At 42.9% G+C, this 19,736-nt stretch overlaps 1 protein-coding gene across 10 annotated transcripts in view; it reads left to right on the top strand.

Moving 5' to 3' along the window:
• HNRNPM (heterogeneous nuclear ribonucleoprotein M) overlaps nt 1-19,736 on the top strand; it is a 40,762-nt gene continuing 21,026 nt past the window's right edge. For 4 of the 10 annotated variants that reach the window (XM_032308726.1, XM_032308710.1, XM_032308716.1 and 1 more), the window contains exons 1-6: nt 4-174; nt 9,071-9,240; nt 16,713-16,765; nt 17,679-17,686; nt 17,772-17,865; nt 18,976-19,167. In XM_032308726.1, coding sequence (XP_032164617.1) covers nt 62-174; nt 9,071-9,240; nt 16,713-16,765; nt 17,679-17,686; nt 17,772-17,865; nt 18,976-19,167 — 630 coding nt within the window. In that variant the 5' untranslated portion in view covers nt 4-61. Of the gene's footprint in view, nt 175-9,070; nt 9,241-16,712; nt 16,766-17,678; nt 17,687-17,771; nt 17,866-18,975; nt 19,168-19,736 lie in introns of those variants that run through there. The other 6 variants (XM_032308744.1, XM_032308700.1, XM_032308675.1 and 3 more) reach the window with 4 other exon arrangements.

Genomic DNA, 19,736 nt, shown 5'->3' with positions numbered 1-19,736 from the left:
GAGCGCGCAGGCGCAGCGGCTCGCATCCAGCTCCCTCACACAAAGCCCAGACGCGGAGAAAATGGCGGCAGGGGTCGAAGCGGCGGCCGAGGTGGCGACGACGGAGACCAAAATGGAGGAGGAGAGCGGCGCGCCCGGCGTGCCAAGCGGCAACGGGGCTCCGGGCCCGAAGGGGTGAGTATTCCACGGCTCCCTGTCCCGGGCCCGGCACCTTCGCGGGGGCCGGCGGCTGCTGGCGGCTCCGTTAGGTCTGTTGGTGGCCTCCCACCGGCGCGGCCGCGGCCCGGGCCTTCCTAGCCCGGCCGGCCTGTGGGGGCGGCCTTGGCCGTGAGGAGTGAAGCCGGGCCGCCCCATGAGCGCCTCAAGGATCGCCCTCTCCTCCCAGGACGCGGACCTCGGCTCCGCCGGCCCGTGTAGGCCGGGCCCGACGCCGAGGCCTGAGGCCGGGCCCCTGCGCATGGGGATGATGGCGCGGGTTCGGGAAGCCGGGGAGTCGCGGAGTCCGCCGCCCGCTAGCCTGTCGAGTGACCTTGGGTTGAGTGGTTTCACAACTCCCCTCCCCTACCGCCCCGGGTCTCAGTTTCGCGATCCGTAAAGTGGGGGGAGGGGAGGGCGTGCGCGCGCAGCAGTTCGCGCGCGGTGAGCCCCGGTAAACGGCAGCCGGGGCGAGGCGGTTAGGTTTCGGCAGGCACCGCGAGGCCGGTTCGGGGCGCCACCTCTTCCTTTTCCCCTCCCCCGCCCCGCGGGGAGTTGCCTCGGTCGGAACCGCCGCTAGCCCCATGCTCTGGCCCCGACTCGAGTCCCTCGCGGCGCCCCTCGCGCCTCCCAGGTGCGCAGTAGGTAATTGTAGAGTTCGCATCTGCTGCTCAGGGTTCACCCTTAGAAACAACCAAACAAAGGGTGGGGGCGGCGGGAAGAAAGCTCCTCTTCCGTGTTCCAGGGGTAGATTTTCCCCTCTTTAGGCGGGCTCGCCGACTTGCGAACTTCGTCACCTTTTCTAGTGCAGCGTGGGGCTCTGTCTTGGGGTTCCTGGTTTTTCAAGTTTAATTAAAGATTTAACGCATCATCTTGTGTCCCCGTGAGACCCAGCCATTCCGATAGCAGTCACCTGAAAGACGCGGAGAGACGTGGCTACAACCTACAGCTGGGAGGAGAGGGGACGCCGGGGCGCACAGTTGATTTTCTACAAATTGTTTAAAAATTGTGGTAACACACATAACCTACGATTTACAGCTTTAACCGTTTTTGATCGTGCGATTCAGTGACGTGAAGCGCATTCACAGTGTTGTGCGACTGTCATCCCCTGTCCCCGTCCAGAACTTGATCATCTTCCCAAACTGCAGCGCTTACACATGAACTTACTCTCCCTCTTTCCGCAGCTGCTGGTCACCTCTGTTACAAGTTTGTCTTTTATGAATTTGCCTTCCCACAAAGTTTTAGTGTGCATAACTAGAGTTTGTGGAGATTGAAAGGTTATGCGGTTAAATTGGCTTTTTGTGAATGAGCATTCAGTAAATACTGGCTTTGTTAAACTCTCTCTCCTTAGGTGGGGAGGAGCAAAATACCATGGTTACTGGTCCTGAGAAATCCACAGAAAGGCATCCTGGAAGTATTCCCAACACTTTGCTATTGAAAACTGGGAAGAGATGTGCTTATGTGCACTTTCTTCATCATCTTTTGGGGAGCCTATGGGATTTGAGGGCCATTTTGGGGGGCCTTTAAGATATATTTATTTCCGGTGTTTATTTTTCTTTCAAAGCATTTATTACAGGATGAAGTACTGCTAGAACCGGGTTAGGTGGTAAGTTTGGTTATAGATTATAGCGGCTGGGGTACGTTTTTCAGATTTCCCTTTTTCCACTGTTCATTTTCAGGTAGTCATTTTGTGGCTGATTCACTTAACATGTGCACAGTTAGAAAGAACCGGAAGATTTTAGAGATAAAATAGCCCTTGTTGAAAAGAACCTAGAGCCTAGGACTGCCTAATCCTGGATAATTTGGGAAGATAGTAACATTTAGATCTATTTTGTAGGGCTTATTTGTTGTTGTTGTTGTTGTTGTTGTTGTTTTGTTTTGTTTTGTTTTGGTATGAGGAAGCTCTTTAGAATAAAGCCCTGACCCAGAGAAGGAAGCAATTTACATTTCTGTAGTAGGGTAATTTGGCTGTGATAGAAGTAAAAGGAGTTACTTGGTGGGAAGCCTGGAGGGCCCAGGTCCCTCCAACCTAACCTGCTGGGGGGCCCCGGAGATGTACCTTTGGTTGGAGAGGGATGAAAAAACGAGGATTGGGGAGAGGCTGAGAGGAGAGGGCCCAAAGACAAGGGATTTAAGTATATGCTTTGCATATTTGTAAAAAACTGAAGCTGCTGTGGCACTTAATGCTAAAACACTGGGAGCCCGCTGGTGGGCAATGAATTCCAGGCTAAAGAATCTAGATTTTTATCTTGAAAGCCTTTGAGGGATGGAAATGGAGTGAAACTTAGTTCTTCTGCCCCTTGTGTCCCAGGAGTGGAGCAACGAGCAAGCAGGCTTGATTGAGGACCCCAGATAGGAAAGCTGATTGTTCAGTTCATTTTTTTCTGGGTGCAGAAGGTGGATTTGTTTTATTTTGATGAGAAATCTTCCATCTAAAAGGCAAGTAAGATTCAGAGTTAAGAGTATATTTAGTTAGAGAAGAAGTATTCATTTTAGAGGACTATTCGAGGGTTTAGGTGTGTGTCTGACTGCCCTCCCCGTAAATGTAGGTTGTACCATATATTTAAAATCAGTGACTTAACCTATTCCTTTTCTAGATTAAACTTGTGACCGAATCAGAAAATTGAGAGATGGAGGTTATTTAAAAAAAAAAAAAATTATATTTGGTATAGATTGCCAGGAGGTAACATTGTGATAGCTCTGTTTTAGAACTGAAAAAAATATTTTTAAGCAATCGAGAAAACTTGGGTTAAGGAAATTGACTCAGAAACTAGGGGTGACCATCTAGACTCTTAGGCCCTAGTTGCTTCCACAGTACTATCCTGGTAACCTCTTTAAACACTGTCATTGAAAGTGTTTTATTTAAACCACATTCTCCACTTTGTAATGATCTGAGTGTCTGCTGTTCTTTAAAAAGTGACTGTGTACTTGATACAGGATTTTTGAAGCACAGTAGATTGTGAACTGAACTTCAGAGAGGGTTTTGTATTATTTGAATGAATGCTGCCAGCTCTTGACTTTGACTCTTTGGTTTTATTCATAGCTAGGCAAAGAGATACTAGTCTGCGAAGATTAGGTTGTTTCATGGACTCTCCCATGATCATGTTTTACAGTCACAGAAAGCATTGAATTGCTCCTTTGGGCAGTCCGTAATGAGTACAGTGCCTGAGCCTCCTCAGCCACCACCCTGGTGGGCTTGTTTTAATCACTATGTCAAGGTAGAAGACTAGGAATGGATCAGTTCCCCTCAAGAAAATTACTGGTACAGAGATATATCCGTGCCCCAGTTACTGGGTGCCAAGTTGTCTTTAAACCTGTAGGTGTGGACGGTCCTCTCCTTTTACAGAGGAAGGAGCTGAGGCCCAGCAAAGACCGTGGTGTTGCTGTATAGACCTGGATGTGTGGTGATTAGTCACCTGTAGTGCTTCCCCTTTGGATATTGTGCTGGACATTGACCAGACTGCTTTTTGTTAGGTTGTTTGTTGATTCCCATAGCATCCCTGGGGGCTACCCTGGATTCAGGTTATGCTGGTTTTGCTGGTAAAGAAACAGGTACGGAGCGTGAGTTGCAAGGGTGGTTTAGTGGTGGATCTGGAGCTAGAAGAGTGCCAGGACTAGTGCTCTGTGCGCTAAGTGCATTAGAGAGCTCGGGCCTAACATAAGGGATGATGATTCTCAGGGGACTTGTTGGGGGAGAAGGAGTCTTTGCTCTTGGGACAGGTGATCAGGATTTCAGGGTGTTGGGAGTTGCCATTTCAGACTATACTCTTCATTGAAAAACAGAAAGTGGTGAGAGTATTGAACTCTCTGAAGAGTAAGAGGGGTTAGGGATTCAGCAAATGGAGCAGTTTTTGTGGAGCAGGAACTGTCCTTACAGTTGTGCTGTTTAGGTACAGTATAATTCTCGTTCGGTCGAGCAGTGACGTGAAAAAACGGATTTTCAAAGAATGCAGTCAGTGAGCGAAATAGTTCCCAGGCCGTATTAGATATACTTCATTTTCATGACTCGGAGGTATTTACAGATATTTTAGGCTTGTGTTTTGATGTATCATGAAATAGGTTGATAGACTGTTAGAAAAAATTTTTATTTCTGTTCGGTCTACTTAGACCTTAAGGTGGATGATTGGGTGCCAGAATAGACAGTGTTCATTGGCAGTTGGGAATTGAGAGCCAGTTAGCAAGGAGAGCATCAGTAAGAGATTTAGCTGGCCTAGGTAGGTCTCTTATTGTGGTTTCCGTTGCTTTGAAGGATTCCATATTTGATACTTTATGTTGGAGTTACAAGTAAGTTATTGGGTCAGGTTTGAAATTTAATGAACATAAGTGGAAACTTAAAAAAATGTATTCTTGGCACAATAAGCTGTACATAATGGAAATGTGCAGCACAAGTGTCAATATTGTGAATCCCTCACCGAGTCAAGGTAATAAATGTGTCCATGACCCCCAGCAATTTTTTCTCACTCTGTAATCTTCTCAGTCCTCTGTTTCTCCATCCCCAGGCAGCATTTCTGTCCAGGGGACATTTGGAAGCGTCTTGGAGATATTTTTGATTTTTACCTTCAGGACTGAAGGATTGATTGAGTTGCTACTAAGATCTCTCGGGTAGAAGTCGGGGATGCACGTGGCAGACCCACAGAACAGAGCTGTTGTCCCAGAATGTCCGTAGTGCTGAGGTTGAGAAACCCTGCTGTGGATTAATTTGCCAGATTAGATTTTCTCAAACATAAAATTTTATATGATGGTATCATACTGTATTGTAACCCTTTTGTTTGGTTTCTTTGAGTGTTTCTTGTTGCATGTAGTTGTTAACGTTTTGTTGCTGAGAAGTATTTCAATTTACGGATCTACTACAACTTCATTTTTCATTTACTTGTTTAGTACATAGATAGCTGGGTTTGGGACATTACAAATAGTGTTGCTGTGAACACTTAAGGTTCAAGTTTTTGTATGGATGTACACTTTCTCTTGGAAAAGTATCTAGCTGCAGATGATTGAGTCATATGTTAGGTGTGTGTTTAACCTTTTTAATGTCTATAATTCAATTTGGCGTGTTTGGGATTGAGCAATTTTGTCAGTGTTGTCAAAATCTTAAAAAAATTTACTTCTTGGGGGCACCTGGGTGGCTCAGTGGGTTAAGCCTCTGCCTTCAGCTCAGGTCATGATCTCAGGGTCCTGGGATAGAGTCCCACCTCCGGCTCTCAGTGGGGAGCCTGCGCCCCCCCCCCCCCACTTGTGATCTCTGTTTGTCAAATAAATAAATAAAATCTTGAAACCACATGGAAACAAACCAAAGAAAGCCACGTACTTTTAAAAAGCTTTTGGAGTTAAGTGTTATAAATATCTTGGGGCTAGAGAAGAGTATTCCTGAAATTTTATCCTGAAGACAAATGAGAAAATGGGATTGGATATTTCATTTTATTTTATTTTTTTCAGATTTTTATTTATTTGGCAGAGAGAGAGAGAGAGAGCAGGAGAGGGAATACAGGCAGGGGGAGTAGGAGAGGGAGAAGCAGGCTTCCCATTAAGCAGGGAGCCAGGGGAGCCTAGTGCGGGGCTTGATCCCAGAACCCTGAGATCATGGCCTGAGCTGAAGGCAGATGCATGATGACATTTTTATTTTACTTTAAAAAAAAATTTTTTTTTTTTTTTAAGATTTTATTTATTTGACAGGGATCACAAATAAGCAGAGAGGCAGGTGGGGGTCGGGGGGAGGAGGACCCTGGGATCATGACCTGAGCTGAAGGCAGAGGCTTAACCCACTGAGCCACCCAGGCGCCCCTGGACATTTTAAAAAACTTTTCAAGATACCGCTCTTAGAACTCTGTTAGCTGTATTTGAATATGACATTGAGTGAGATATCTTTGAGGGTGGTTTACAATTCTGTGTTAAGAAGGATTAGTGGTATAGAGATTATTTAAGAAAAAATAAAGTTTTAGAAAGGGGCATTTGGCTGGCCCAGTTGGTAGAACATGTGATTCTTGACCACAGGGTTGTGAGTTCAAGTCCCACATTGGGCATAGAGATTACTTTAAAAAGAAAAAAAAAGAAAAAAGGTTGATGTTGATTGCTGAGTTTATGAAAATGTAAATTTTTTAAGAAGCTGGAAGTGACGAGATAGTTCGCACTCCATTTACTTGGGATGAAACTTCTCAGACAGTGGAAATGATTAGCCAGAGGAGGATTTGGGTAGAGTGCTGTGCTCACATCTTGGACATAATCCATATGAGCTGCTTTCTTGATGGTGAGCCATGTGATGTGGATTAACCCCAAACCAGATACCCAGCTTCGGTGGTTAGACTGGGTAGCTAGCCTATTCTTAGCCATAATTATCTGCAGAATATGGGCTGGACACTTTGTTACCCGCTTTGACTGTAATTAGTTATTTATATATTTTGTAACTGATAGATGAGGTAAGCAGGTGTGTGAAAACATGGACAGGGACTATTACTGTGTCATGGACCTTGTGTCAGAATAATGGTTTTTAATGTAATTATAGAGTCTGTGGGTTTCAAAAGACCAGTTATATTAAAATATGTTTCTATCCACAGACCCTCTCTGGAGGTCCGTGGTTGGTGCTCTGCATTTTATGAATTTTTACTAACACTTGCCTTCTTATCTGCCAGGAGCAAGAGACACGTTGGCAAATATGCTCTGTCTGGCAGACTTCGGTGTGGAGCTTTCATACGGAGTAGACAGGTGGCCTCTGTGATGGTTGAGGGTTTCCTTTGAGATCTGCTTGTGCTGTGCAGCCAGACTGAGGAGGATCTGTTATTAACTTGGGGTAGACAGAGTAGAATTCTAGGAATTTGCGGATTACGGTAGCTCTATCCCTCCATATCTGCTAGCGTCTGTGAAGGAAGTCTGTTTATTGCATGTTGATATGTGTGAAATCATGAGGAAACTGCCTTCCTTACTTTTGCCTAGGAGGATACCTTCACTGGGTTACCACTTGGAACCCTTGTGTTTGGATTGAAGGGACCAACAGGGGAAAAATAAAAACCCCAAAACCTTAGGGCTACAAAAAGTTGCTAACTTTAAAAATTTTCCAAGTGGAGTGGCTGGCTGACTTAGTTGGTAGAGCATGTGACTCAGGGTCCTGAGGTTAAGCCCCACATAGCTTACTTTAAAAAAAAAAATTATTTTTTAGATCCAAGTAAATAATGTTATAAGAACAAAGTCCTCTAGCTGTCATCTCGTATTTGAACATTACCTCTCCCACACAAGGAAGACATATCCTAGAATAAATATCAGCCCTTTAATTAAATAAAGGTAGGCGTATAAATCATTAATAACATAATCTTGGCTTCTTGTTTTTCCATTTTTGTCATGGATCACAAAGTCTCTGCTAGGCTCTGTGGTTTGGGAGTTGCTGGATTTTCACTGGTGGAAAGCATAGGGGTTGTTAAGCAGAAAGTGCAGGGACTTCCTGTGTCTGCCAGATCCCACTTGTTCCTGGTCCCCTCTCACTGATGTCTGCCTGTGGTCACTGCACCTGAGTGGGCAGCTCATGGAGTAGCTTCACTTGGCCCGCCCATGCGTGGTCCGTGGGCCGCGTGCAGTGATCCGTTTCTCTGTGCTGTGGCCTAAGCTTCCAGCCTGACGTCTGGTTCTGTGTTTTTGGAAGTTTGCTTTTCTTCTGAAACTTATGTCCTGTCCTAACTTAAACCGAATTTGTATCTGTGGAGCTTAGAAATGAAGTGTTAGTGTGGAGATGCCGGACACACAAAGGTAAAGAATATTACAGGTAAAGCCATGCTGAAAAAGCAGGCAGCCTTAGCTGAAGGTGGGATCTTTTCCTGGGTGTTGTCTTACCTGTTGGGTCTGTTAGACTTTAGTTTTCCTAGGGTTGTATAGAAAATGGCTTTTTTCTGGTAAAAACAAAACAGAAACTTTCTTATTGTGGTAAAAAGTATAAATATAAAATTTGTCATTTTAACCATTTTAAGTGTCTAGTTTAGTGTCAGTAAGTGCTGTGTTGTGCACTGTACCACTATCCATTTTCAGAGCTTTATCATCCCAAACAGAAACTCTCATCCGTGAAACAGTAACTCCCCATTCCCACCTCCCCTAAGCTTCTGGTAACCTCTCTTCTGTCTCTATGCCTGGCTTATTTTGCTTAGTATAGTGTTTTCAGACTTCATCTGTGTTGCAGCAGCTATCAGCAAGCATTTCATGCCTTTTGTGGCTGGATAATATTCCATTGTATGGCTATACCACATTTTCTTGATTCTTTTCATCTGTTGGTGGGCACTTGGGTTGTTTCCACCTCTTGGCTATTAAGAATGCTGCTGTGTGGCGTACAAGTATCTGCTTCTTCACTTCTTTTGGATCTGTACCGCCGGAGTGGAATTGTTGGGTCATATGGTAATTATGTGTTCTCACTTTTTGAGTGACTGCCCAAATTTTCTGTAGTGGCTACACCGTTTTATATTCCTATTTAAAGAAAAAATTTTTCCCCCAGAACAAAATGATAATTTTCTTTGTGAGGTTAAAATTGGTTGGGCCTATAGGCACCAGCTCATTTCTGTTCCATATAGTCTTGCAAATCTTTCCTTCTCTTTTCCTGTTTCTGGCATGAAGTTAAAGCACTTTGGGCCAGGAGTTGGCCTCTTTTTCCCATCTCTGTTAAAGCCCCTAGGAATGTATGAAGGCGTAGGAGAGCAGTTTCTCGGGAATGGCTTCTTGATAAGTGGGTTTTAAGGAGTGCACTACTGTACCTTTCTGTTCTATGAGCACTTGAGTTTGAATGTGTCAGATCAAAGTCAATATTAGTCTTGTGTTGGATGTAACTGTGTGGAATTGTAAACCTGGCAAATCAAATACTGTCTTTCATATTGTGCTAACATATGGACCCTTTTTTTCCCTTCGAATTCAGTGAAGGAGAGCGACCTACTCAGAATGAGAAGAGGAAGGAGAAAAACATAAAAAGAGGAGGCAATCGCTTTGAGCCATATGCCAATCCAACTAAAAGATACAGAGCCTTCATTACAAACATACCTTTTGATGTGAAATGGCAGTCACTTAAAGACCTGGTTAAAGAAAAAGGTAATGGTACTGGTGGTCGAGTAGGGTAAGAAGGTTGATGTGTCATCTTTTCTGTGGCTAATTCCTTGGTTATTTTTTTGTCAGTGGAAGTTGATCTGGGTAGAGCATGTGTTCTGTCCATGCTTGAGAGTTAAGCCGCTTTACCCACCCTACTTTTTTGTGTGGTCATGCACCCGTGTGTCAAACAGGGTGGTTTGTATGGTCCTTTGGCCTACAAATGATTTTACTGGCTTAATATGGTTAATAGGGCTTTGATTAAGCTTGAGGGGAACCTCTTTGTGTTGAGGAAATTTTTTGATTTCTTCATATTAGGTGGGAGAGGTTTTTCCTTTAAAAATTTTTTTTAAAGCTTTTCAATTCTGGAGGGAAGGTAGTTTGTTTAAATTTTGTGGATGTCTTCCTGGGATCAAAATTTGGTAGTTGGAACTTGTGCTGCTCAGATTCTAAATTCTAAACCATTAGCTTGTATTTAAACTGTTAGGCTTTTTCCCTGGGCAGAAACCTGGGTTAGATCGGCAATCGGAGAGCTCCAGATAAGGCATCTGCTACATGATGCTTTGCTTTCAGGTGCACTTCGTTAGTGGCCCAGTGTCCAGATTCTGGCCTCGGGCAGGGGAAGCAACTGAAGCTCTGCTGCCACCAGGAGGTCCTAGGAGGCTGGTTGTCCCCGTGGTCCTCTGCCTCACCCCCTGTGCACACCATGTGTATCCTCTTTCTTTCCACATTCTTGTTCTGTGCTTTTGTCTTCCTTTCTTTCCTGATTCTTGGCCCTGCTGGTGGCACTCAGGGCTAAAGAGATTGCTCAGCCCTGGTTTAGACAAAACTACTGATAGAGAACAATGTGTCTGATGCCTTGAGGTCTCCAAGGGAAACCTAGAATCAAATTACCCTTAAATGGAGTCTTTTTGAAGGACTGAAAGGTATTGGTTTTCTGGAGCATTCATAATGAAAAGAGATTCAAGCTTGAATTGTCAAATGATTAACATTCAGTGGCAGAGATGCCACTTGGATAGGCCATTTTGGTATGTGTACTGGTGCTCCCAGCATTGGGTTTTGAAATTACGACTGGCCCATTGCCATCATTGTCCCATCACTTAATTTGACCATGACATGCCAGAAGTACTAGGCACCGTGAACTTCTCTGTACATTCATGTAGGCTGCTCCCATGTAGTAGTTTTCCAGATAACATGGATGGAAAAACGTTTGGTGTGAGATTTGTTTTCCTGCCTTGATCAGCCAAATCATTCCTGCCAATGCTCCTAGGGCAAGAGTGAAGTTTCTTCTTTTCGTCTGAAGGGCGTGTCATGTGGCATCCCAGATGCAGTGTTCTTGGTTTTTGGGACTGCTGCTTCAATACAAGCTTAGAATTTCTGTACAGTACAGTTGGGTCTCATTCGAATTAGTTTTGGAATAACCCCCAAATTTGTGTTCTCGTGATTTGGTTGAACCGCTGAATTGATACTTCCATTGATAATAAGGTATAGTAGTTCCAAGAACCAGGAATGTGGCTTTGAAAACGCAATTGTTAGAATTTTGTACGAGATTGCAGGCCAAATTATTTTTTTATTTTTAGGAGTGTGTGAACCAGTTTTGGGACATGATGGATAAAGTAGGTGACATTTTTACTGCTTTACCATTCAGTAATTCAGTTTTGGAAGCCTTAAAGCTGGTAGCAGCAGCAGCCATGACGTTTCTGGATGTAGAAGCAGTTCACCTCAATTTCCTATTAAGTGTGGGGCCAGCCTGGTGGTTTATTTGGATCCTTCCAAACTGGTTCTCATATTCCCCGGCATACTGCTACGAATGCCCTGGCTCAGCCCTTTCAGTGTATTTTTTGGTGGTGTAATTTAGAATTACAGGTGTGCAGTAAATAAGTTATTTTAAACAATCTTAAAATGTTCTTGTTTAGAGCTCCCCTTTTTAGGTTAAATTAATTATTTTTGTTTAAATTACTTGTATTGTGGGTGAAAGAGTTTCATAAGAGAATTTTTTTACGGTAATGCTTCTGTTCAGCACGTGAGGTCTGAAGAAATTTACTGTTCACATACACAGGTCTCTTCAAAAATGTCCTCCTTTTTTTGTTAGGTTTAAAATTGCATTTATTCATGTCTTGGCATACAGATAATATGTTTAGTTGGTTATCGGAAATCTGAAGTATTTACTTGAATCCTGTTGTAAGTTTTCGTTTTTTGAAGACTTGTTACTGCAGCTGGGGGCACTTAGCACCCTAAAAGTCTCAAGGTCACCTCCAGAGTGGGCCAGCTATGGATACCTGACTTACTACAACTCTGCCACTTTATTGGTCTGCATCTTAAGAGTTCTGTTATTTCAGGAAACCAGCGGAATAAGCTAGAATTAGTTGTCTTCAACTTAAAGGTCTAGAAGGTGTCTGTTAATGCCACACTGTCTAACTGCTGCCTCTCAGAAGTGGACTAGTAGCTTCCAAGTGGCAAGACAGGAGCTTTTCTAAGGCTAACCATGCCTAAGATGCCTCATGGACCCCTTCCTAATTCCTGATCTTTCCCCCCTTCTTGGCCACCGAGTGTATATACTCTGTTTTAAATTTGAACATTTAGCAACATTCTAGGAGATCCTATTAATGCTATAGTGATTGTGTGAATTGGTCACTTTATTTTTTCTCCTGGATGGGATCACAGAGCTTGTCTGGGGCCCACCTGTTTGGTGGCAGTATCATGAAATTAGCACTGATGAATTTAAAGAGAAAAATAAAAAATAAGTATTGAGAACTTTGTTCTGTTCTGAGCCAGACTACCTCTGCCCCCCCTTTTTTTTTTGGCTCATGCACTGCCCCCTCCCTCCCCTGGCAAGTTTTGGATGTGGATTAAACAGCTTTCATAGCTTGTAGAATCACGTGAGCTTTGCCCTTCCTGCCCTAAGTGTCCTCATGGAACAGAGGAAGGGTTTCTGTTGGCCTTCCTTTTGATCATGCTGATTTTTTAACGGAGATAGTACATGGGACAAATGGTTGCTGTGAACACCACAGAGTTGCTAAATTGAAAAAAAAAAAGTTGAGAGCCAGTGTAATTGGAGATCAGGATTGGAGATTGTCACGTCAAGTTTGCAGATGCTTTCACAGTCTCACAGCCTCCCTGATTTTCATCACTGGAGACAGATTGGGATCACATGAAAAGTGTTTGACCTTAAGGACTAGGTGAAAAAGGTGACCTTGGGAATTTTAAACTTAAATCATGTTGTGCTGCATTACTGCAAAGTCTTCTGTGGGTGAAGAAAGCTCATTATTGGGCTGCTTATTCTCCTGACCTAGCCAGGGAGTTGGCACCATGGAGGTGGGGCATTTGTAAAGAGACAGGCCTGAGCTGGACCTGCAGTGAGTAAACATGGGAGCACCATGTGAGGAATAAAGGAACATCAGTGATGGAGTTTGCTCTCAATCCCAAGTTGACCAGCAGTCAGTTTAACTTGTGTAAGCAAAGATTTCTTTAAGCACTTAATCCTCTGTCTTCATTTAATAGATCGCCTTTTTTTTTTTTTTTTAAAGATATATTTATTTCGAGAGTGCGCAAGAGAGAGTGCGTGTGCTGGGCAGAGGCAGTGGGGGAGAGAGTCTTGGATGGACTCCACATGCGGAGTGTGGAATACTAATGTGGGGCCTGGTCCCTTGGCCCTGTGATCATGACCTGAGCCAAAACCAAGAGTTGGACACTTAACCCACTGAGCCCCCTGGGGGCCCCTGATGGGATTGTTTTAAGTAAATTTCAAATTCCAGCTGATTAGGAAACTGAGGCTCAGAGAGCAACCGTAGTCCAAAAGAAAGTGTCTGTTGGCTCTTGAAGACAACCTACATTGTGGGGTTGTGGAGCTAAAGTTTCTTTTCTTTCTTTTTTTTTTTTTTTTTGGAAAGATTTTATTTATTTATTTGAGTGAGAGAGAGCTAGCGCATGAGCAGGGAGAGGGTGGGAGGGAGAAGCAGACTCCCCGCAGAGCTGGGAGCCCAACGCAGGACTTGATCCTGGACTCCAGGACCATGACCTGAGCCAAAGGCAGAGGCTCAACCAACAGGCGCCCTAAACTTTATTTATTTTTTATTTAGTAAAAATCCGTATCCAGTCTCTTTGTTCCTTCATATTTTCCTTTTTTTGAAAATTCAGCCTGCATTTTGTGAAGACCTGTTAACGCTAACACATTTGTGTCTGTGGGCAACTTGGGTTGTCCCTGCCCCACCAACCTAGTAGTGAGTGCTCTTCTGTCACTGTGGAAGCAGGAGCAGGAATGGGCTCACTAATTTTCTAACTCGTCCATAAATCAAGTAGTCCTTCTGTAGAGTAATTATTTTGCCAGGTTTCAGGTTGTCTGTATTAAAGACACAAGCTTTCCAAATTAAAATAAGCATCTGTTCTGTGCACCCCTCTAAGCGTGGCCACCTAAGGGGTGTGTTTGATAACGTGCCCTGCTCTGTGCAGCCTTCCGCCTCCACCCTCGCCTTTTCACATATGAATTCTCTTCAGTGAAGCTTTGTCCTCTGTCCTCCCTCTCTTTTTTTTTTGGTCCATTTCAAAGGAAATGAGAATACAGACACAAGTAGTGTTTGTTACAAAAATATGTGCAGGTGTGTTAAATCACAGTAGCTCCGAGTGACCGCCTGACTCTTTTTGGGTTACTTGTTCATTCTGCTTATCCTCTTGATGTGTTTTATGCTTGAGGCGGTGTTTTTAATCATGTAAATATTGGTTAAAGGTGATTTGTTGAAGCATTTTAAAATCAAGGTAGGTGAAAACATTGGGCATTAGATTTTACAGTTTTAGTTCTTTCATTTAGATGTTTTGATATTCAAAGCTGCAGTAGAATTTCCTAGAGCCTTCTTTTGGAAGATCCCATCCATGTCTAGGAAGGGAGAGGAGCAACAGTAGTTTTCCATCAATAACCTGAGAGTTCCATTTGGGCGAGACTGTTGCTGCTACCAGTTTATTAACTGCCTCTCAGTCCTAACTCGTGTGCTCTGGTTGATTTGGTCTTTTAAACTTCCTTTCTTTGGATATGACCAGACTAGGTGGCAAATTTCACCTTCAGTGTTTTGTTGCCAGTTGTACTGACTACACTAAACAGGTCTTTTGTTTTAATATTGTAGAACTAACAGAGAGGTGGTCTGCTAGTATCTTCCTACAGGGAAGTATGAACTAGCACTTCCTGCAGGTCCTGTAACCCTGATTTGCTTACATCTCTGAATTGATGTGGACTCTCAGGGTAGCGGTTGGGAATGTATGAGGGACCTGGTTATTATTGATACTCCCTTGGGAGCACTACTACTCCAGCTAGAGCCACAGCAGCTGCCCAACCTGTGGCTAACCTGATAGGATGGAGGGGTTTTTAAATGTAAATTTGTTGTTTTTACCAAACAACGATGCCATGTGGGGAAACACAAAAAGGGATATTTTAAGCAAAGTTTTGGTGCAGAGGATTGAAGTTGGATGTGTGCCATCACTAGAATGTTAGATGGAAAAAGTTCCAATTTCTAAACCTAGCTTTTTGGAAAAAAAAGTTTGGTTTGGACTTGCTTGGTGTCTAGGTTGCAGTCAGTGACAGCTTTATGGACACAGACTAGAAATTTAAAAATGCAACAGTATTTGAATTCGACAACATAGTTACAGTTGTTTTGAGTTAGATATTGTGATGATTCATTTTTAAGGTTCCTAGATGGTATTTAACAGCTTGTAGAAAATAAATTTGAGGTCTCTTCACTGTATTGACACTATTTGGCATTTTATCAAAGTGGAGATAAGGCTGTTGGTCCTCTAATGGCTGCTGCTGTTGAAATGAATGGCTTTTTAAAAACATGGCCTCAGGAATGACTGCACCTTTTTTGGAATCGCTTTACTTTTGTAAGAGTAAAATAAAGCCAATTTGTATGTCTGTCCCTTGGCTATAATCATTTTCTTTTTGCCCAACTGGAGTGCATCCTCCAAAAGTTAAATTATACCAGTCCCTATTTCTTTTTTTTCCCATTTCTTTGCACTGATTCTCTCTCCTTCCTGTTTTGTGCAAAGTGCTGGTTTGGTTCTGTAACAGTCCAAGAAAGGACAAGGGGAGGTGACTTTGAACACTTGTCCTTCATGTTGTCAACTGCAGTGCAGATATATTAGTAATAAATAATGCCCTTAAAATTGTTAATTTTATTTTAAAAGTAATTTTATCTTACATTTAAATCTTCCCTTCCTATTGTTTTAAAATCCTCATAATTCGAATTCCTTTGAGCAAAGGAATTAGAATAGTTGCGACTTGAGGCCATTAGGAAGTTTAGTTTTACCCTTGTACTGTTGAACCAAACTTGAATACAGAATTGGAGAAGGCATTACTACTATAAAAATAATCCTTAAAAAAAAAAAAAGGGATATTCCTGAGGACAGAAGCACTTTCTTGACTCTGGAGAGCCTGCTTAAGGGATTTTCTCCAAGTTAACACTAAATCTCTGTTCTTTTTGTGCCATCTTCAAGTTCAGCAGCCATTTTGGTGGTTGTCTTCTTGATGGGTTCTAACATCTGGTCATGGTGGTCATGAATTGGCAATCCAAACCTTGAGGAAAATCTGCAAAATCTTTTGAAATTCTTTATTTTCTGCTCCTCTCCCCCTTATGTAGTTCAGAATTACGTGAATCTTAACTTGTCTAGTTGCAAACTGAGCTCTACATTTGCATTTATCTGTGTCTCTCAATGGGGAGGTTGAGAAAGCAGGAAGAAAAAAGCCTGGCTTATTAATTCACTGAAGAGAATCCAGATGCTGCTCTGGTTTATGATCAGATACTGGAACTTCTAACTTCTGGCAGTTCTGGAGCTTGGGGCCGTGTGCTGGACCCGCGACAGATTTTGTGGAGCCTCATGTAAAATGAAAATGGGAGGCCTCTTGTTAAAATATTAAGGATTTCAAGATTAACATCAGAGGATTAAACCAAGTGCGTGGCCCTCCTCTAAGTGCAGGGCCATGTGCAGTCGCACGGGTTGTACCTGTGTGGCTGGCCACACCATGTGGCGCCTTTGAGCATATACACGCTTGAACGGCCTTGTAGTTAGTATCTGAGCTCAGTTCAGTGGCTTTGCAGCTTGTGTGCTGCTTACCTGCTTTCACCATGGAAGTATATTGTGTAAAATGTTTGCCTCCCTTCCTCAAAAAAAGTGAAGCACGCAGACTTCTTTCCTGTAGATTTGGATTGCCTCTAGTCATGAGTGAGTATTTCAGACAGGGAAGGTGATATGGAAATCTGTGGTAATAGCTTGTTTGTGGTGGGAGGAAAATCAAGGACATAATTGTTAACGAGTCTCACCTACTTTTACTGCACACCTGTAATGCCTAGTTTGGTGGTTTAGAGAATATGGAGTGTTTCTGGGCTTTCTTATAAGGCAGAGGCTCCATACAAGGTTGCTGATGATTGTTCTAAATTCCCATTGTTTTCTTGGCTTTTCTCCCTTGGTTTATGTGTCGTCTGGAAACTGATTTGTAGTTGGTGAGGTAACATACGTGGAGCTCTTAATGGACGCTGAAGGAAAGTCAAGGGTAAGTGTCTGAGAGAATTTCTTCTGTGGATTTACTACTTGAAAAATGTAACTGTATGGTGGCGTGGAATCGAATGAAATCAGGAAGGCAGTGAGTGCTCACGTTACAGTAGCTATGTTTGACTTTGCCAAACATTTGAGTGGGGTGGGGAGGGGATTTGCAAACGGGAGTCCCGCTTCTCCAAATGGCTGGCCAAAGAGCTTTTTGGTATTCTGTTTGGATGCCCAATTTGGATAACTGGGGACCAATAGCAGCATTGTCTCTTTGTTAACAGAGGAATTGGCTGTGTGTGAATTATGCATGGAATTTTAGCGGTGGTATATTAATGTAAAACGTGTGTTTTTGTCTAGAAAATGTTACTCTTGGTCGTTTGCTGAATTTGAAAGTTGTGTGAACCAAAGATTCCGAAAAGTCGCCTTTGTGCCAGTAAATTGTAAAACAAATATTAAAACCTGAACGTTTAAAATTGGCCTAGTTTAAAGAGAAAATAAATTATTTTGTTGTGCAATAGAATGGCTTAGAACAATCAAAGGATGAGCTTTAATTTATGGAAGGGATGGATTTAGGAGGAGTATGATAAGGAATTGATTTGAGTACAGAGAAGCAGATCTAAAGTTTGTGTGATTTCTTGGAGAACCTGAATTTAGGTCTGCTTATTACAACTTCAGTAACTATAGTGCAATGCTGGTAATGTGCAGGCAGAGGAGATAATGAGGAGTCCAGCTTTTAATGAGGAAGGCGAGGCAAGACATTTCCTGTGAGCTTCCCCTTAGAAGGGTTAATTTAAAAACTAACTTTGTTACATAAATCATATTTGTAATTTATGTAACTGTCATTGATATTTACTATGTTTTTCTTTTCTTTTTTCCCCCCTTTCCTTGCTCTTCTGACTGGTCTGTGGCTTCCTCCAAAGGGATGTGCGTAAGTATTGTCTAGTTACTTACTGGCAATTGAGCCTCCTAAATTGTAGGACTGGTTTCACTCATCTCCTTTTGACTCTTCATAGCGTTGTTGAATTCAAGATGGAAGAAAGCATGAAAAAAGCTGCCGAAGTTCTAAACAAGCATAGTCTGAGTGGAAGACCACTGAAAGTCAAAGAAGTAAGCTCTTGAAACAATGTGGATACCATTTATAATTGTCGAGTTGTCCCTGTTTGGAATTAGGAAAAGACAGAAATATGCCTTGACTACATTTTATGGAGCAGACCAGCTTGTTATTTTTAATGAAGAGGGTCAGTCACAGGCTGCGGTAGTCACTCCTGTAAGAACTTTGGAATAGTGGCCGAGCACATCCTCAGCGACCGCTTACTGCCTTCCTAACGTCTCATTTGTCTTAGAGCAGCCTGCCTTGTTTTTTTTTCAGGGGTGCTCAGACCGAGCCCATGGGGTGTGTGTATGCGTGTTAAGGGATTCTGTGCCTCCAGTTTTACCCATCCTGAACCCTGCTCTTACTTAGCCAATCTTTTTTCTTCTCTAAAGTGAATTTATCATTAATCTACTTTGATATCTAATCCAAGCCAGATTATCTTTTCTCCCTTGAGGGAGAGGGAAGTTTTTGTTGATTAGAGCGCTCCCTGACTTAATGTTGACATCTTAAAGGAAGATGAGTATATTCAGAACTCAGGAGAGCGTGATAGGGTTTAAGGTTTCTGTGTGTTGAAGAGACACATGAAAGGGCAAAAAGTTGAAGACTAGTGCCAATGCCAGAGTTTCATAAACCTGTTGAGACCTTAACACGAGTCAAACGCCTGAAAAACGTGAAGGACCGGAGTACCTCGGTGATGTAGAACTGCGTTTTCAAACTTTTGGAAAAAAAATCACTGATGGGGTTATCAGAAATTACAAAATCCCATTGAAAATTAGTGAGATTCAACTATACCAAGCCTGTGAAGATCTTATTTCCATCTGGAAGTGTTCTATGTTCTACCAACTAATTCTGTCATCAAACCACTCCCTTCGCCCCCCCCCCCCCTTTTTTTTTTTTAGTTAAGTTGAGAGCTAAATTTTACACATTTCTTTCTTCCTATTCCTTTGGCTGGAACTCTTCCTAGCCTGCTGGTTGAGTTCTTTTGGATTTCTTGTTATAGATTTCGAGACTTGCTTTCCACCGACTTCTCAATCTCTGGAGTTTTGGGAATATCACTTTTTGTGAGATCATGGTCTTAGTTATCACTGGGTCAGTTGAATCTAACACTTCTGTGCTTGTTTTAGGATCCTGATGGTGAACATGCCAGGAGAGCAATGCAAAAGGTGATGGCTACGACCGGTGGGATGGGTATGGGACCAGGTGGCCCAGGAATGATTAATATCCCACCCAGTATCCTAAATAATCCTAACATCCCAAATGAGATTATCCATGCATTGCAGGCTGGAAGACTTGGAAGCACAGTATTTGTAGCAAATGTAAGTAAATGGAAATACTGTCTAAACTAGAAAATCAGAACTCTATGAAATCATCTTGTCAATATGTTGTGAAAGTCGTTCTTCTGTTTGAGAGGAAAAAATTTTTAAAAAGAGGGTTATGCTTGGGGTGCCTGGGTGGCTTGGTTAGGCATCTGACTTTGGACTGCCGCTCAGGTCATGATCTCTGAAGGCCTTGGGATTGAGCTCTGCGTTGGGCTCCTTTCTTAGCGGGGAGTCTGCTTCTCTCTTTCTCTCTCTCTCGCTCTTGTTCACTGTGCTCTCCCTCCCCCAACTCTCCTAAGTAAATAAATAAAATCTTAAGGAAAAAGGGTTATGTTCTCTTCTTGATCTGTTAAAATTAGCTTTGAGGTTAGACTTTGTCCCATAGTGACCACTGCAGTGATACGTCACAGGCCCAACCATGGTCCTTTTGGGCCCATGTTTACTGAATTTGCTGGTTACAGAAGTGGCAGCTGAGTCTGCATTCCCTGTGGGTTTATTTAGGTGCCGGTCAAAAAAGTACATGAGCAAGGCTGACATTTCCCTCCCTCTTGTGTCTGGGGTGAAAG

The sequence above is a fragment of the Mustela erminea genome, chromosome 1 (genome assembly GCF_009829155.1).
Source record: "Mustela erminea isolate mMusErm1 chromosome 1, mMusErm1.Pri, whole genome shotgun sequence".
Lineage (NCBI taxonomy): Eukaryota > Metazoa > Chordata > Mammalia > Carnivora > Mustelidae > Mustela > Mustela erminea.
Note: the sequence above shows the minus strand (reverse complement) of the source record. Positions and strands in the feature narration are given on the sequence as shown.